The sequence below is a fragment of the Bos mutus genome, chromosome 1, assembly GCF_027580195.1.
Source record: "Bos mutus isolate GX-2022 chromosome 1, NWIPB_WYAK_1.1, whole genome shotgun sequence".
NCBI lineage: Eukaryota > Metazoa > Chordata > Mammalia > Artiodactyla > Bovidae > Bos > Bos mutus.
The window spans coordinates 41,166,999-41,183,170 of NC_091617.1; the positions used below are offsets into that span (position 1 = coordinate 41,166,999).

General features: G+C 42.5%; 2 protein-coding genes across 2 annotated transcripts in view; one reads left to right on the forward strand and one right to left on the reverse strand.

Moving 5' to 3' along the window:
• The window catches only part of CRYBG3 (crystallin beta-gamma domain containing 3), a 126,077-nt gene that overhangs the window by 103,889 nt on the left and 6,016 nt on the right, over positions 1-16,172 (forward strand). The window contains exons 18-19 of the mRNA XM_070368078.1: positions 9,925-10,064; positions 12,552-12,675. Coding sequence (XP_070224179.1) covers positions 9,925-10,064; positions 12,552-12,675 — 264 coding nt within the window. The remainder of the gene's footprint in view (positions 1-9,924; positions 10,065-12,551; positions 12,676-16,172) is intronic.
• Positions 1-16,172, reverse strand: part of RIOX2 (ribosomal oxygenase 2) — a 60,287-nt gene that overhangs the window by 4,978 nt on the left and 39,137 nt on the right. The gene's annotated exons all lie outside the window — the stretch shown is intronic.

Genomic DNA, 16,172 nt, shown 5'->3' on the forward strand with positions numbered 1-16,172 from the left:
TACATAAAGTTTAAAAACAAAGGATGTATAAGTGCTAGAAAGATTGACAACTTCAGCACAGTGGTTACCTCTAGGGAGCAGGGAGATTAAAATTCAGCTCTGCATGTTATGTTTTTCTTGTTTATGCAGTTTGATATAAATATAATAAAAGGTATTATTTCTGGGTACTAGATACATGGTCATCTAAATAGTATTTATTCTTTTTGAAATGTAGTATTTTTTTTTTTTTTTTAAGGAAGAAGACCAGTTAGCAAGGTAGATTTGTGATGAAACTGATTTTCTAAGCCAAATGAAAGAGGCTTTGATAAGGTGGATTATGGTCCACTGGAGAAGAGTTTGGTTTGGGAGTCTGACAGACCATTTCTTGTTAGCTGAGTGACCCTGGGCATGTTTCTGACCACCCTGAGCCTCAGATTTCTTGTCTAATAAAATGAGGATTAAAGGAGCTAGTGCATGTGAAGGCTTTAGCACATGAAAGCACTCAATAGTACTATAATAGCTCATAGATGAGAATTAATATTTGTTGTGCAACACCAAAATTTGATAGACTGAGGTATTTATACGATTTTGTTTTATATAGACCAAACTTAGAAGATTTTGTATTAGAGTCTAATTAGAGACTTAGGAGCGTCTATTAAATTTGCACCACTGCAGATGATGCAAATGCCCTTTTGCCAGCACACTGTTGGGCATTTCTCTGGACTGGAACGGCATCTGAGGTGCACATGGTATGCACACACGTGCCATGCACACTGCACACAGCACAGTGTATTATGCTTCCTGTCCTTGAGTTCAGTCCAGGTGTTCTTAGTGTTTCAGGCATGGTTCATTTGGCAAAGATCAGGGTGAAGTGATGATGTCGGGTAGGTATTTTTAAAATAAAATAACATGTTACATTTAGAGTCTATCCAGTTAGCATAATCCTGAGGTAATATCAACACCTTTCCCATACAAGCAGTGATTTGAAACTCAACTCTACAGTGCCAGTGTACAAGTCTGTATGGGTTGTTTTTTTTTTTTTTTTTTTTTGGGGCAGGGGTTGGTATGTAAATAAGTAAGCCTGTTTATTGTCCAAAGGAAAAGAGTCAGGATAAAGTGAAAGGTGGAAATGTCAGAGAGGGGAAGATAATCGATAGGGAGAGACAGGTGATGGGACAGAAGAATTCCACTGGACTTGGCAATTAAAGATACCTGTAAGAGTGAAGATCTGGTTAAGGCAGATAAGGATGTGAGATGCCAAAACGCAGTAGAGATGATGCTAACTGTGATTCTGGCAGACAAGGCTGCAGAGACCTCTGGAGATGAGAATGTGAAGGGCTTTGTAGCCCATGAAAGGAAGTTCTGGACACTTCCTGCTGGAGATCAGAGCTCAAGAGCTTCCTTCCAGCTCAGAGACTGAACTTACTGAAGTATCTCAGGCACTTGGCAAATTATCTGGCATGCAACAGGAGTTCAGAAATGTTTGCTAAATTGAATAATGTCTTCTTCTTTCTAAACAATAAGAAATAAGACAAGATTTTATCAGGTGCTTTGTTTTTTGTATTAACATGTCCAAGTAATTTTCTTTTCTTTTTTTTTTTTTAATTGGAATAAGGCACCTTTATTTAGTCTTTAAGACACTAAGTCAGACTTTTTCACAAGATATTTTTTGAGTAGCTGCCATGTACCAGCCTCTAATAAAAAATGGGAATGGTGAACAAAATAGTTCCACGTTCTCACTCCCGGGATGACCCCTTTGTCCAGTAAATGTGATCTTTGAACAGGACATTCCCTTTTGTTATGTTTTTGTCAGATCTCTCTCTCTCTCTCTCTCTCTCTCTCTCTCTCTCTCTATTTGCCCCTTCTCCTACCTGTGCCCACCCTCCATAGTCTTACACAGGCTCTATAGAGATAGTCTGTGTAATTACACAGACCAAACTTCTAACCCCCACATATGCTCATTTCAAAAAAATCTTTTAATTATGTGCTTTCAAGTTACAGTTTATATACTCTCTGGAGTGAAAGATTCCAGCCTTGGCTCCATATTGACACTGAGCTAACCAATACAATTTAACATTTGCTTTGTCTTTAAAGTTAGGAAAAGACCATTTGACAGACTTCATTCTACCTCAAATACTTTCTATATGGATAAAAAGTGAATGAAAAAATATATAAAGTACATATGTTCTCTTTACCATCTTGAAAACTGGGAAATTATTTCATCCCCATTGTTTGTTTGACCTCATATTCAAGTCTGTATAGTTTTGAAAAATACTGAAGCTTAGTAGTTAGATTTAAACATCTTATCCAGTATATATAGAAGTTGTGCCAATGTAAGTTAATCCTTCCAGCAGAGTACTTGTACACAGGGTCTCCAAGCTTCACATTTATTTATTTACTATTTATGTATGTGTTTGGCTACCATGAGTCATGGCACATGAGCTCTTCCTTGCATCATGCAGGATCTTTCGTTGTGGCACATGGACTCTAGCTGTGACGTGGGCTCAGTGGTCAAGGTGCGTCAGTTCCAGAGCTCACAGGCTTCAGTAGTTGTGGTACACAGGCTCCCTAGTGGTGGCGCATGAGCTCCGGAGCCCAAAGGCTCAATAGATGGGGTGTGCAGGCTTAGTTGCTCCCCGGAATATGGGATCTTAGTTCCCTGACCAGGGATTGAACCTGCATCCCCTGGCTTGTTAGGTAGATTCTTAACCACTGGACCATCAGGGAAGTCCCAAGTGGTGGACACACCTGTTAAATTGCTGTGATAGGTAAGAATGGGGGTCATAGACATTGCCCAGCTGAGCAAGATGACATCAGATAGTATCACACCTGCCAATCAAAAATAATCTACCTGATGAAATTACTTAGAACATTTTAGAACTGTAGTGAAGGGGTTAAGAACACAGCCTCTGAAGCCATTCTGTCTAGTTTCTAGTTCTTTTACTTCTTGTGTGTGACCTGTGCCTTAATTCTTCATCTGCAAAGCACGGATAATAATCGTACCCATGTCAAAGGAAAGTTGCATGAATTAAAGGAGTGAATATGGTTTTGCAGTTCCTAACATGAATGCAAGGAGATCCAACCAGTCCATTCTAAAGGAGATCAGTCCTGGGTGTTCCTTGGAAGGACTGATGCTAAAGCTGAAACTCCAATACTTTGGCCACCTCATGCGAAGAATTGACTCATTGGAAAAGACTCTGATGCTGGGAGGGATTGGGGGCAGGAGGAGAAGGGGACGACAGAGGATGAGATGGCTGGATGGCATCACTGACTCGATGGACGTGAGTCTGAGTGAACTCCGGGAGTTGGTGATGGACTGGGAGGCCTGGTGTGCTGCGACTCATGGGGCTGCAAAGAGTCGGACACAACTAAGCGACTGAACTGATCTGGACTGACTGAACATGAATGCATTTTGGGACTTTGAATTTTTCACATTTTAGACAATAATATGATTCATTGGTTCACAGATAACATGTATCCCCAGAAATATTCTGGGCAGTACCCCATAATTAAACATATTTCTATTTCTGTAGCAAAATATAATTATAGCTACACAAATTGGATAAATATTATAAATAATCTTCTGCTTATTCAGGTCGGATTTTGTTGCCAAATAAATTAGGTTAAAAAAAACTTAGAAAATATATATATATACACTTCTCCATTCATCATTTACAAACATTTATCTGTAGTTCATGTGTGTGTGTGTCTGTATGATGCCCAGCACATGCTGTCACTTGTTAATTATCACTGTTACCATTTAAAATATTTAGTTGATAGACTGATGAGTTTTTTTTTTAATGAAGTTTAAATACTCTTTTTCTTTCTTATCCACATTTCTTATCCACATTTTAGAAACTGTATCCTCATTGCATGACTTAGACTTGACCCAGCAGGAATGCCCTGTTCTGTTCCTGCTGACACCTAAGAAGAGTGTTTGGCCCCAAATGGTTGGCTGTCTTCTGAGTTAGCATGGACTGAAACCAGAGATTTGTAGAGGTCAAATTGTAGTTAAATTCTGGTGGTTTCCTTGGAAAGGTCAGATTGCTCTGTCATCATCAGTTTTAAAGACTATTAGTTGTGTGTGTATATATATATATATATATATATATTATATATTCTTCCTATTTTCATGTTTGGAAAATGTATCAGAAAAATAAGACTTTTGAATAGTTCTTTCTATTTATTTCAGTGCTTTCTGCTTCTGAATGATAGCCTTCCTACTCTCCCTAACCTTTAAGTACATTTATAAATTTAAGTACAGTTGACCCTTGAACAAATGCAGGGGGTTAGAGATGCCCACTTCCCCCACCCTACCCCCTCTAAGCGGTGGAAGATCTGTGTTTGGCTATTTCTACCTCAAAACAAAGGACTTGATGTTTCCAAGGGCAGGAAGATGAAACAATTTGGGTAGAATCAGGACTCAAACCCACTTCTTCCAATTCCATACACTGTGATCTCTAATGAACACAAACTTTCCCCCACACTTGAGTTAATGTAAAGAACTGTAAAATGAAAATATTTACTGAAAAAAAAAAATCCACATACAAGTGAATCTGTACGATTCAAACATATATTGTTCAAAGATCGACTGTGTATGTATAAATTAAAACCAATATAAATAAAAATAGTTTAAAGAGTAAGTTGGACTTGGGCTTCCCAGGTGGCACTAGTGATAAAGAACCCACCTGGCAATGCAGGAGACATAAGTGATGTGGGTTCAATCCCTAGATTGGGAAGATCCACTGGAGGAGGAAATGGCAACCCACTCCAGTATTCTTGTGTGGAGAATTCCACGGACAGAGGAGCCTTGTGGGTTGCAGTCCATAGGGTCGCAAAGAGTCGGACACGACCGAAGCGACTTAACACACAACACAAAGAGAGAGTAAATATATATCAGACCTCTAAAGAGGGCATGACTTTAAACTTAGAAACAATAGATGTTCTCAAAGGAAAAGTTTGATAAATGGGACCACATGATGACATCCTGTTGTTGTTAATGGAAAAGAGGGACATTTGTCCATGTTGGTTAGTCATGTTTCATCCTTGGCTAATGCTGTCGGTTTGTGTTCTTCACCCATTTCTGTGTTGGGTCTCTTAGAGGATCCTTACTGAGTTAAGTAAACTGATACAAATACCCTCCTCTGTCATTTTCTGCAATAATTTTCCCAATCTTCCTGCTTCATCATTTTTAAAACAATTTTTGAGATCCCCTCCATCAAATTTTCCATTGTTTGTTGTTGTTGTTCAGTTGCTAAGTTGTGTCTGACTCTTTGCAACCTCATGGACAGCAGCATGCCAGGGTCCCCTGTCCTTCACTGTCTCCCAGAGTTTGCTCAGATTCATGTCCAGAGTCAGTGATGCTATCTAACCATCTCTTCCTCTGTTGCCCCCTTTCTCCTTTTGCTTTCAGTCTTTCCCAGCATCAGGGTCTTTTCCAGTGAGTCTGCTCTTGGCTTCATCACATTGTTATCTTAAGGCAAATTTCTAGGTATAGAATTTCCAGATTGCCTTTGAACTGGAGAGTGAATTTGATGCAGTTTGAATGATAATGACAGTAAGGCAAATTTCTAGGTATAGAATTCCTAGATTGCCATTGAACTGGAGAGTGAATTTGATGCAGTTTGAATGATAATGACAGCCCTTTAAAAACATTTTTATGGACATTCCCCAAAAGGAAGACAACAAATGTAAATATGCAGGACCTTTTTTCTTAAAATATCACTTTTAACATTTAAATTATATCCTCACATAAGCTTTTCATTTTTTCCTGTGGAATATAAAACAGTTACATCATTAGATGCTTCTAATGTAAGGGTCTGTTGCTCTCGCCACAGCAAACTCTTTACTTGTGGAGAGTGTTTCTGGTGGTGGACCATGAGTCCACCAAGCTCCTTGCCTGCCTGCCCTTCCTTACTAATTAGTAACTCAACAAGAAGAGGTAAGTGGAAATGCTTTTTTATGAGCTTGAGGGTGAAGATGTTGGGAAAAGTCCAGCAATGAAGTCAGGGTCTTATCTGTGGATTTTGATTGTCCATTTGATTTCTGTCACCAGTTTTAGTGACTAACTTAGCGCCTGCTATTGGCTGCTTTTCTAACCTGCTATTCTGGACTCTCCTGTAAGGACATTTCTTCTATAAATTGTTGAGATGCTTCCAGTTTTTATTTTGCAGATAGCAGAGGAGAAGCCTGATCACGTGTGCAGTCACTCAGGAACTCAGGAACTTGAGATGAATATCCATTCCTGACCCAGTTTATGTTGTTTACTGAAGGAAAATCAGTGCTTCCCGGGCAGCTTTTTCACACTTAGCTTACTGTCTCACTGCAAACTGTGATGCTTGCCTTCTCTTCCAGCATATTCAAACCCCACATCTGTACTGTCCAATACCATAGTAGTAATCACATGTAGTTTTTTAGTTAAATAAAACAAATTCAGTCCTTTGGTCACAGGAGTCACATTTCAGATGCTCAGTGGCCATAGGTGGCTGGTAGCTACCACACTGAAGAGGCAGGTATGCCGCACGGCTGTCACTACAGGAAACTCTGTTGAACAGTGCTCCATACCCTCCGTGATCCTCAGGCAACCTTTGCCACATAACAAAGAAAAAATTATTTACATCTTTGTGCTTGTGTTTAGTCATTCAGTCTTTACCAGTTTTAAAAACCTGGAAATTTCTCAGCATCCTTTATCTTTCCTTATATTTCAGAGGAAGCATAGTTCATCCTTTTCAAAGTGATCCTTTCCCTCTTAGGGTGATTCCAGTCTGAGGTTCTGAACTGGGGATTGGACCTCACTTCCTCCTCTGGAACCCACCCCTCTAGCCTTGCCTTATTCAGATTTTTCCTATTGATGCTGCCGCCTTCCACCATACCTGGTGTTCACAGAGGCCACAACCCCTTTCCCTCCTTCTCTTTCTAAATATAGCCTGTATGCCTCATCTCCAGTCTCCCCTACTTATTCCTCCGCCCTGACAGCCTAGATCCCACCCGTCATCTCTGGTGGATGGCTCCCTAAGCTCCCGCGGCATTGGTTATCAACTGCCCTGATTGCTGAACCCAAGCTGCCTTGTCACAGTTACCCTCTTCCTCCACATCAGGGAAGAATTCTATAGCAAGGCCAGCACTTCCTTTTGATTTTCTTTCCCCTTTACTTGTGTGACACGTCCTCTTCGGGCTCCTCTCCAGGTTCATTATCCTGCCTCCTCCACAGGCCCGCCTTGCATCACCACTCGGGCTGTGTGTGTCAGCGCAGCTCTGTTCCCCTTCTGCTTCCCTGCCCTTTCCTGTAACTGACTCCAGTTATTACTCAGGTTCTGGGAGCTCCCAAATGATCGTCCCTACATTCGATCCTCTCTCTGAACTCCAGATCAAAGGGCACAGTGTTCACTGGGCACTTCTGCTAGGGCTATCCTGCCTCTGTCTCAACAGTAAACCCTCTGGCTCTCAGTAAAAGTTCTTAGCTGCTAGGCGTGTTTGCTCTCCAGAGTTTCTCATATATGACAAATCGCAGTTGACTTTTTAAAAAAATTTTACTTATTTTGGTTGCACTGGGACTTCGTTGCTGCACACGGGCTTTCTCTAGTGGTGGTGCACAGGATTCTCATTGCGGTGGCTCCTCTCATTGCAGAGTTCAGATTCTCGAGTGCAGACTCAGTAGTTGCGGAGAACGGGCTTGGTTACTCCACAGCAAGTGGAATCTTCCCAGACCAGGGATTGAACCCATGTCCCCTACACTGGCAGGCAGATTCTTAGCCACTATGCCACCAGGGAAGTCCAGGAGTTGACTCCTGAACAATATAGGGGTTAAGGGTGCTGACTGTCCACACAGTTGAAAGTTGGCATATGACTTTACTGTTGGCCCTCCATCTCTGTGTTTCCACATCCAAGGATTCAACCAACCTCAGATTGTGTAGTACATATTTATTGCAAAAAATCCTTGTATAAGTGGACCCATGCAGTTCCAGCCCTCATCGTTAGGGTTGACCATGCCCGCGGCCACACTCCCACATGTTTTTCTCTCTCCTTCATCTGTTTGTCTTACTTGGGCCCTTTTATCACTGTGGTAGTTTTTCTGGCCACCCCTTCTTCACCAATCCTGACCTTCCACACCCCCCTCCTGTTTTTAGGTCAGGTTCTTTTTCTTTGTTCTAGAAGATTTTTTCTGTGTCCTGATACTTACACTCTATTTTCCTCACTCATTTGTTGCCAGATAAGTTTCCCCAAATCCATTTAAAGAAAAATACACGTAAACTACATTTCTATACAAACATATGCATGATAATTACCAATTTAAATTTTGAATAAGTATTTCTATAGTTCAAAAATCAAAAAGGACCAAAGGCCTGCAGTGAAGAACTTTTCTCCCACTCCTCCGTTTATCTTCTTAGATCCTAGTCTTCTGACACATTAGCCATGGAGGTGCTTTATACTTGATTTAAGAAAAATTTTCATGTGTATAAAGCACATATTATACATGGGTGTACATAAATTATTTTCCCTTCTGTACACAAACTGTAGCATAAAAAGTCTGCTCTTCTGCATTACTCTTCACTTTGTATTTGCTGCTAATGAACATATCTCAGAGATCTTTCGTAATGATCGCCTCACTCTTTCGTACAGTTGGATAGAATTCCTTCATGAATGCACCAGACATAACCTATGCCCTCATGATGGACTTTTAAGTCATTCTCCATCTTTGCTATTCCTAACATGGCTGCCAAGAATAACACTTTCGTAAGTCATTCCGGTCTTATGCAGGTATAGTGAGAGTCTGTTGCTGGACTGTTCATTTACTGTTGTCAGAACAGCCAGTTCCTGCCTATTGTATTACTTCCCATGTACCGGGTTACAGTTGGCTCAGCCCATTCCTCCTCCTCTGCCCAAATGCCTTCCAGGACTCCCAGCGCGCAGTAAATGAGTCTGCTCTGTCAGGGGCAAGGAGAAGCAGGCAGCTCGATACACACTAGCAAACAGTGGATGCACCTGGCACCATTTCCTGCCGGACTCGGGCTTTTGGCTACACTGGTTTACTTGCTGTGTCCCTAACATAGCTCATGCATTTTTGTCCCCTTCTTTGCACAGAGCACCTTCCCTCTGCTCTCCTTAGGCCTCTGCAGGTCACTGGCATCTTTTGAGACTGAACTCACACACCACCATGTTTGTGAAGCCTCCTTGATTCCTACAGCCTTCTGCTAAAAAGAATTTGGGCTTCCACTGGGTATTTTCATAGGGCGTCTCTTTTTCTACTCTGGATTACTACTTTACGATGTCTATGCAGTTCTCCTAGTGTAGATACTAGTTAGTAATGCCTCAAACATAAGGATGTTGACTTGTTTTGATTTCTCATCCCACAAAAGTCTCCTAGCATGGTTATCTTGTATATACAAATGAATGAAAAAGAGCAAAATTGATTCTGTTCTTGTCTGACAAGAGGGGTTGGGGGAATAAGTACTTTTTATGTCGAAATCACTCCCACCGCTGTGCACTCTGGTTTTTTGTTATTATTGTTAAGTTAAAAATACCTTCTCCTCCCTCCTAGGAATACCTTTAAGAGCCTAGAGCCATGAAGTCGTATATCCTCAGTGATTAAGCCTGTGACCTTCTGGGAAGAGAGGGTGCTATTCCATTCTGTGTTTATTCTGTGACCAGCTAAAAGCACTGGCAGGACCAAAAACATGGTCTGTTTTATAGCACATTCAGACCTTAATATGTGACTGCAACAGGTCTCTATTTTTATTATGAGATTGACTGCTTTTCTAAAATTTCCATTTTAATTTACAAAAAAATTGAATAAGCATTATGAATGGAATCTAGTCTCATCACCGCAGGTGCAGCAAACCACTATATGCATCTGAGAAGCAGTGGATCTAGAACACCCTGCACTGTGACTGGGATGTCACCACGGTATAGCCACCCTCTGGTGATGCTTTCTCTTTTCTCTTTTAGGTTTTTGAAGAACCCTCCCTTAGCCTTTTTGCTCTGGAACACTGTGAGGGGAGAGAGTTACATCTAGAAGAGGCTGTGAACTCTGTTCTGAACAAGGACCTGCACTTCTACACCCAGTCCGTGTGGGTGAAAAGTGGACTGTAAGTATGGGGCGAGGGCCTAGCCTGCTTCAGTCACGGTGGCAGGTCAGCATTGCACAGGTGCTTTCTGTTCCCCGCTGCCTCTGTTACTTGGTGTGATGGTACTCTCACTTCTTTTCTGTCTCTGTGTAATAATCGTAGTTTCTCTCAAATAAGAGAAGACTGTGGACTGTGTCCAGTATGCAGTAGCAGACAGTGGTCTGGGAGGACTGCCATGTGTGTGTTCAGAGCATGAGTCCTAGAGTGGGTGGACCCGGTGACTGTAACAATTTGAGCCCTCTTTCCTTTTGGAAGGAACCTAATTGAATCAGTGACCTTGACTAGGTAAGAGACCATTACGGGCTTAAGACAAGTGACTAAAACTGATAGGGCTTTTCGGTGTTTTGATTTGATGTCTTGTTTATGCTAGAGCTGTTTTGTTCTAGGGCACTTACTTTCGTGCTCGGTGTCCTGGCTGAGCCAGCCTGCCTTCCAGTGTTGCTGCTTATGCGGGATGTTGGGCAGGGTGGGTGCAGGTCATATGGGGCCTGCACTTTTACAGTCTGGGAAGATGAGTCCAAGAAAAGAAATGAAAAACGACGGGTACATAAATTAGGCATGAACTTGCATATTTATTCAGGACAGAAATGGTAAGTGGCCTGAAAGTGAGGGGCCCTGAAGTTGAAGCTCTCACGCTTCCTAGAAAACCTGCATCTCAGGCCATTTCTGAGCGTGCCTGTCAGCCGAGCCTGCCCCTCCTCCTGCACCTGTGGTGTTCTGGTACCAAAGTCATCCAAAAGAACACATTGCTCTCTGTAATTAACATAAGGATGCCCTTTGTGTGTCTTATGACTTTGAAACTGTGTGACAATCAACTCTCCTTGTTAAATTGTCTGGGGATGATGAAAGAGAAAGCCGAGACTATAAACTGATTTAAAATGAAGTTTAACAGTTACATGGTTCTGGATTCTTTGTGAGAGAATCGGTATATGGGATAGAAGAGTGAAGGCTGTCTGAGGGTTTTCCTAGGCTACAAATGGCTCCCAGAATACCACTGCATGCACAACTAGCTGCCCTCAGTGACAGGTTTTGTTTTGTTCTGTTTAATCTGCGGTGGTAATGGGGGCAAGCTTCAATGCTTTTCAGTTGTGAAATTCATTAGATTAATATATAAGGAGGACAAGTTTATTAGAACCTATCTCAGTTTTATAAGTGAGACTTCCCTGCCTGTCTAAAGAGTCTACAAACCAGGAGAGGCAGCCCAGCCTCCCCATGGCCATACCGTCCTGACGGTGCACCAGTCTGATGGTGTAGGCTGTGTTAGCAGGAAGGCGTGGAGGGAAGGTCATCTGTCTCGCTCGTCCATGCATAATTTGGCCAAGCCTGATCTCGGCTGTGGAGAGCTGCGGCTTTGTCTGAACAAGCCACCTCATCTTCACACGTCCTTTCTGAAAGCACTGTGTGCCGTGACCTGGGGTCCTGCTGAGAAGTGCAGTTTCTCTTGGCCGTCCCAGCTTATTTTCCATAACTATATGTCCAGCTTGATAACCACCTCAAGCCAGGCTTGGCAAACCTCTACAGCAAGGGGCCAGGTGGTCTTTTCAGTCTGTTGGCCAGCCTGCCTCTGTCACCTAACACCATGGTGCAGAAGCAGCCGAGGCCAATGCAGAAAGGAATGGGCATGACTGTGTGCGGTGGCGTAGGCCTCCAGGCTCCAGACATACTCCGCAAAGCCCTAGACACTCTGCCCAGCTGGAAGGCCCTTGGGGTCCTGAGAAGTATTTGCAAAAGGAGCGAGTCTGAAGAGTTCAGATGGAATTTCTGTGGACAATTTTAAGTAGTCCTCGTGGGAGACGTTGTGGGAGGAGGTGTGTCTGCAGAGGTTGCTAGAATCACGCAGAGAGGCTCTGAAGGACGTGGGACAGCAAGCCTAAGAGCGGGAGAGGAAGCCAGTATTTTTTAACTGGGTAGTTAGGGAGGGATTATCGTCTATGTCTGAATCTTAGAATGTTAGGGGGAAAAGCCTGGTATTATCCAAATAACACAGAATTCTAGAGCTGGAGGGGACCTTGTTTTGAAAGGAAGACAACCAGGTTCCTGCTGATCTTCTGAGCCACAGTCCAGTGCACTTTCTCCTCATCCTCTTTGGTTTTCCCACTAAAATGCACATTTGCGACTCCCCTGGTGGTCCAGTGGCCAGGACTCTGCACTCCCAATGCAGGGGATCCAGGTTCAATCCATGGTTGGCGAACTGGATCCCACGTGCTGCAACTGAGAGTTGCGTGCCACAACTAAATAGCCCACATGCCGCAACTAAGACCGGGCACTCCCAAATAAAATCAGTAAATGAAAATAAACATGAAAACACCCAACATTTTTTCTCTTAATAACAATCTACAAACCTAGAAGTTGTAACAAATAAACCCTATATGGTAGAGTAAGAGGTATTTTTGATAGAGATTGCTTTGTTTTAAGCATCCCATTTTTTTCTTTCCTGTTCTCATATAGGTGGATAGCTTATGAAGGACCCAATTTCTTAGGAAGACAAATCCTACTCGAGCCTAATGAGATCCCAAATTGGAGAGCATTCAGTGGATGGAAAACCATTGGTTCCCTCCGTCCTGTGAAGCAGGTACAGAGAAAAGAACTGTATGATCTAATAATACAGCTCAGTTTCCTAGTAGAAATTTCATAAACCACAGCATCTGAACAGTGGACCATTTAATTTAGTTTGCCATTTATGTTACAAGAGGATCTCATTAGATGGGATCATAAAACTAAATCATAAAATTGTACCTAAGGTCAGTGTTGGGTTTTAGCTTTGAGTCTTAAGTCTGATTGACCTTGTTGTCTTTTCATGGGAAAATAAGTATCCTAAGCTCTGTAGCAAACAATGGAAAAAAATCAACTCTGAGAGTGCACTAGTTTCACCTCCTAAGCATTTGGCTCCCCCAACCCCGCTTATATAATACTCAGGATGGATCCTGGCAATTTAATGAACGTAGTATTTATTGCACACCTACTGCTTGTCAGTCTTTTATGCAGAAACTTCCCACTGTTCTCTGGGTTCAGTCTCATCTCTTCAGCATGGCCTGTGTGATCTGGCTCCCCCTGGCTTCTCCAGCCTTGTCTGTCTCCCCCTCACACGCTGGCTCCGTGCTGTGCACCAGCACAGAGTGCTTTTCCCACACTTACAGGCTCTGTCTAGAAGTTTCTTCCTTCATTCTTTGCCTTGTCCTCCTTTAAGTTCATCTGAAGTGTCAGGCCCTCCAGGAAGTCTCTGTTACTCTCTCTCTCTCTCTCTGAATCTAAATGACACCCTTAAAGACCTGGTTGTTTCTACAAGATGCTGCCTGAGGTGTGTAATGATGTGTTTGTTGGATTGGGTACTTTCTAGCTCTACAAGCTCCACGAAGGGCTTCTCACTCTGCACTTCCGCCTGTCACAATGTCTGGCGCATCGTAGGCACTCAGGGACTATTTTTTCAGTGAAGGAATGAATGTATAAATGGATAAGTTGAATGTCTGTTACTATGCAAAAAATAATTACAGAAGATATATAAGGGTAGACATGATTTAGGCCTTACTGGAGCTTACATTTTCGTTGGGAAAACATGCCCAACTCAAAGCAGTCATATAAAATGCAAAATGGAGAGGGACCAAGGTAGAGGACTAGAAAGACCCTGAGCTCACCTCCTCTCACAGGCACACCTAAGTCACAACTGTCTGCAGAACAACCATGGATGAAAAAGAGGGACCCACCAGAAAAGATCCTCTACCACTAAAGATATGAAAAAAGGAGCCACTAGGAGTAGGACAAACAGATTTGCAGTATAATCAGATCACATCTCCTGGGTGGGTGACCCAATAATTGGAGAATAGTTCGTCCAAAGGAGTGAGAGTCGGAGCCCCGCGCTGGGCACCCTAGCTTGGGGACACTGCAGTGGGAAGAGGATCCCCCATAGTATTTGGGCAGAAGAACTGAGGAGACATTTTTCCAAAAAGGAAATGCAGGTGGCCAACAGGCACATAAACAAATGCTCAGCATCACTAGTCATCAGAGAAATACAAATTAAAAGCCATTATGGGGTATCACCTCCCACCTGTCAGAATGCTGTTTATCAAAAAGAATGCAAAAGAGAAATGTTTTTTTGAATAGATAATGGATAGACACACACGTGTGTCTACACACGAGCATGCACATATGTGCACACCATGCTCATTCCCACCACTGTAGTTCTGTTGGTTCAGATCCTAGCTCTGCCACTCAGAAGCAGTGTGACTTTGAGTCACTTCACTCCTTGGCATCTCAGATTTGTCACTGGTGAATTAGTGATCCCATTGCTTACCCCTCAGTATCATCATGAGGGTTAAATCACCGTGAGGATTGACACAACATCTGGCTCATGTTGCTGTGCTAACACCTTTATTATGAAAGGTTTTTATTCCCAATGTCCTTGGAGAGAACCAGAGATGCCCGGCCGAGGGATACTAAGCATCAGTGCACTTCCCTGGCACAGTGTGTGGTACAGATCTTCCTGCATTGCATCTTGCTTATTCCTCAGTCCTGTCACACAGGATGATGGGCAACTGCCCTGAAAACCCGTGGGGGAAAAGCACGGCAGAAGTGGGATTTCAGTTTAGTTTATGTATTAGTAGTAACACTGAATCCCATGTTGTTAGAAACTCTGGAAGCCCAGTTGGATGCCGAGAATATTTCCCTCACTTTTGAAAGGGGGTCCCTTGCTGGGAAGGATGTCCCTGGCTGTTATTTAAGATAGCTAGAACAGTAGTCTCTGATTCTACATAGAAGTTTTTTTTAATAACATTGTTACTCTTCTTGAATTGTGTATTAGGAAATTATCCTTAAACATTTAATTCAAAATAATACTTTAATATTTTCCATTTGTTTATTTAGGCCACAGCTTTGAAAACCAGCAGAGGAATTCTAGTTACCTATAACAGTACTGAGTCTTTCGTCCACTCACTCACCAAGCCCGACCCTGCTTAGCTGACAAGATCGGGTGCATTCAGGGTAGTTTGGCCATAGATGGATGTATTATGGGTCATAATTCCTCTTTTTGGTAAGCCTGTTGGCACTGCTTTGGCTTATATTATTTAGAAATTCAGGAATCATCAAAATGTGATCCTCTGAGGTTGGAAATTAGGGCTTCAGCAAGGCACTTACAATGCATATCAGTGCTTTCATGTATAATCACAGAGAAGTCAGACTACAAGTGCATAATAAGGGTGATTATTACCTTCAGTTCAGTCGCTCACTTGTGTCCGACTCTTTGCAACCCCATGAATCGCAACACGCCAGGCCTCCCTGTCCATCACCAACTCCCGGAGTTCACCCAGACTCATGTGCATCGAGTCGGTGATGCCATCCAGCCATCTCATCCTCTGTCGTCCCCTTCTCCTCCTGCACCCAATCCCTCCCAGCATCAGAGTCTTTTCCAGTGAGTCAACTCTTCACATGAAGTGGCCAAAGCATTGGAGTTTCAGCCTCAGCATCAGTCCTTCCAAAGAACACCCAGGACTGGTCTCCTTTAGGATGGACTGGTTGGATCTCCTTGTAGTCCAAGGGACTCGCAAGAGTCTTCTCCAACATCACAATTCAAAAGTATCAATTCTTCGGGCTCAGCTTTCTTCACAGTCCAACTCTCACATCCATACATGAACACTGGAAAAACCAAAGCCTTGACTAGACAGACCTTTGTTGGCAAAGTAATATCTCTGCTTTTGAATATGCCATCTAGGTTGGTCATAACTTTCCTTCCAAGGAGTAAGCATCTTTTAATTTCATGGCTGCAGTCACCATCTGCAGTGATTTTGGAGCCCAGAAAAATAAAATCTGACACTTACTTGAGCTAATTGATTAAAAACTGTGATGTTTGGTCCTAACATAAGTGGAACTGTCCTTTGTGAAGGTCAGACCTGTTTTCTTACATGTACAAGGTAAGGAAACTGTTGTAAAGAATGTAGTGAAGCCTCCAGAATTAATAACTGCAGGAGATTTATAGAATTATATGATTCAGACTTACAAATTACAGGAATTTAAATATCTTACTGTGAATACAGAAATAGTGGTTTGAAACAGTTAAAACACTTTACCAAGTAAGACATC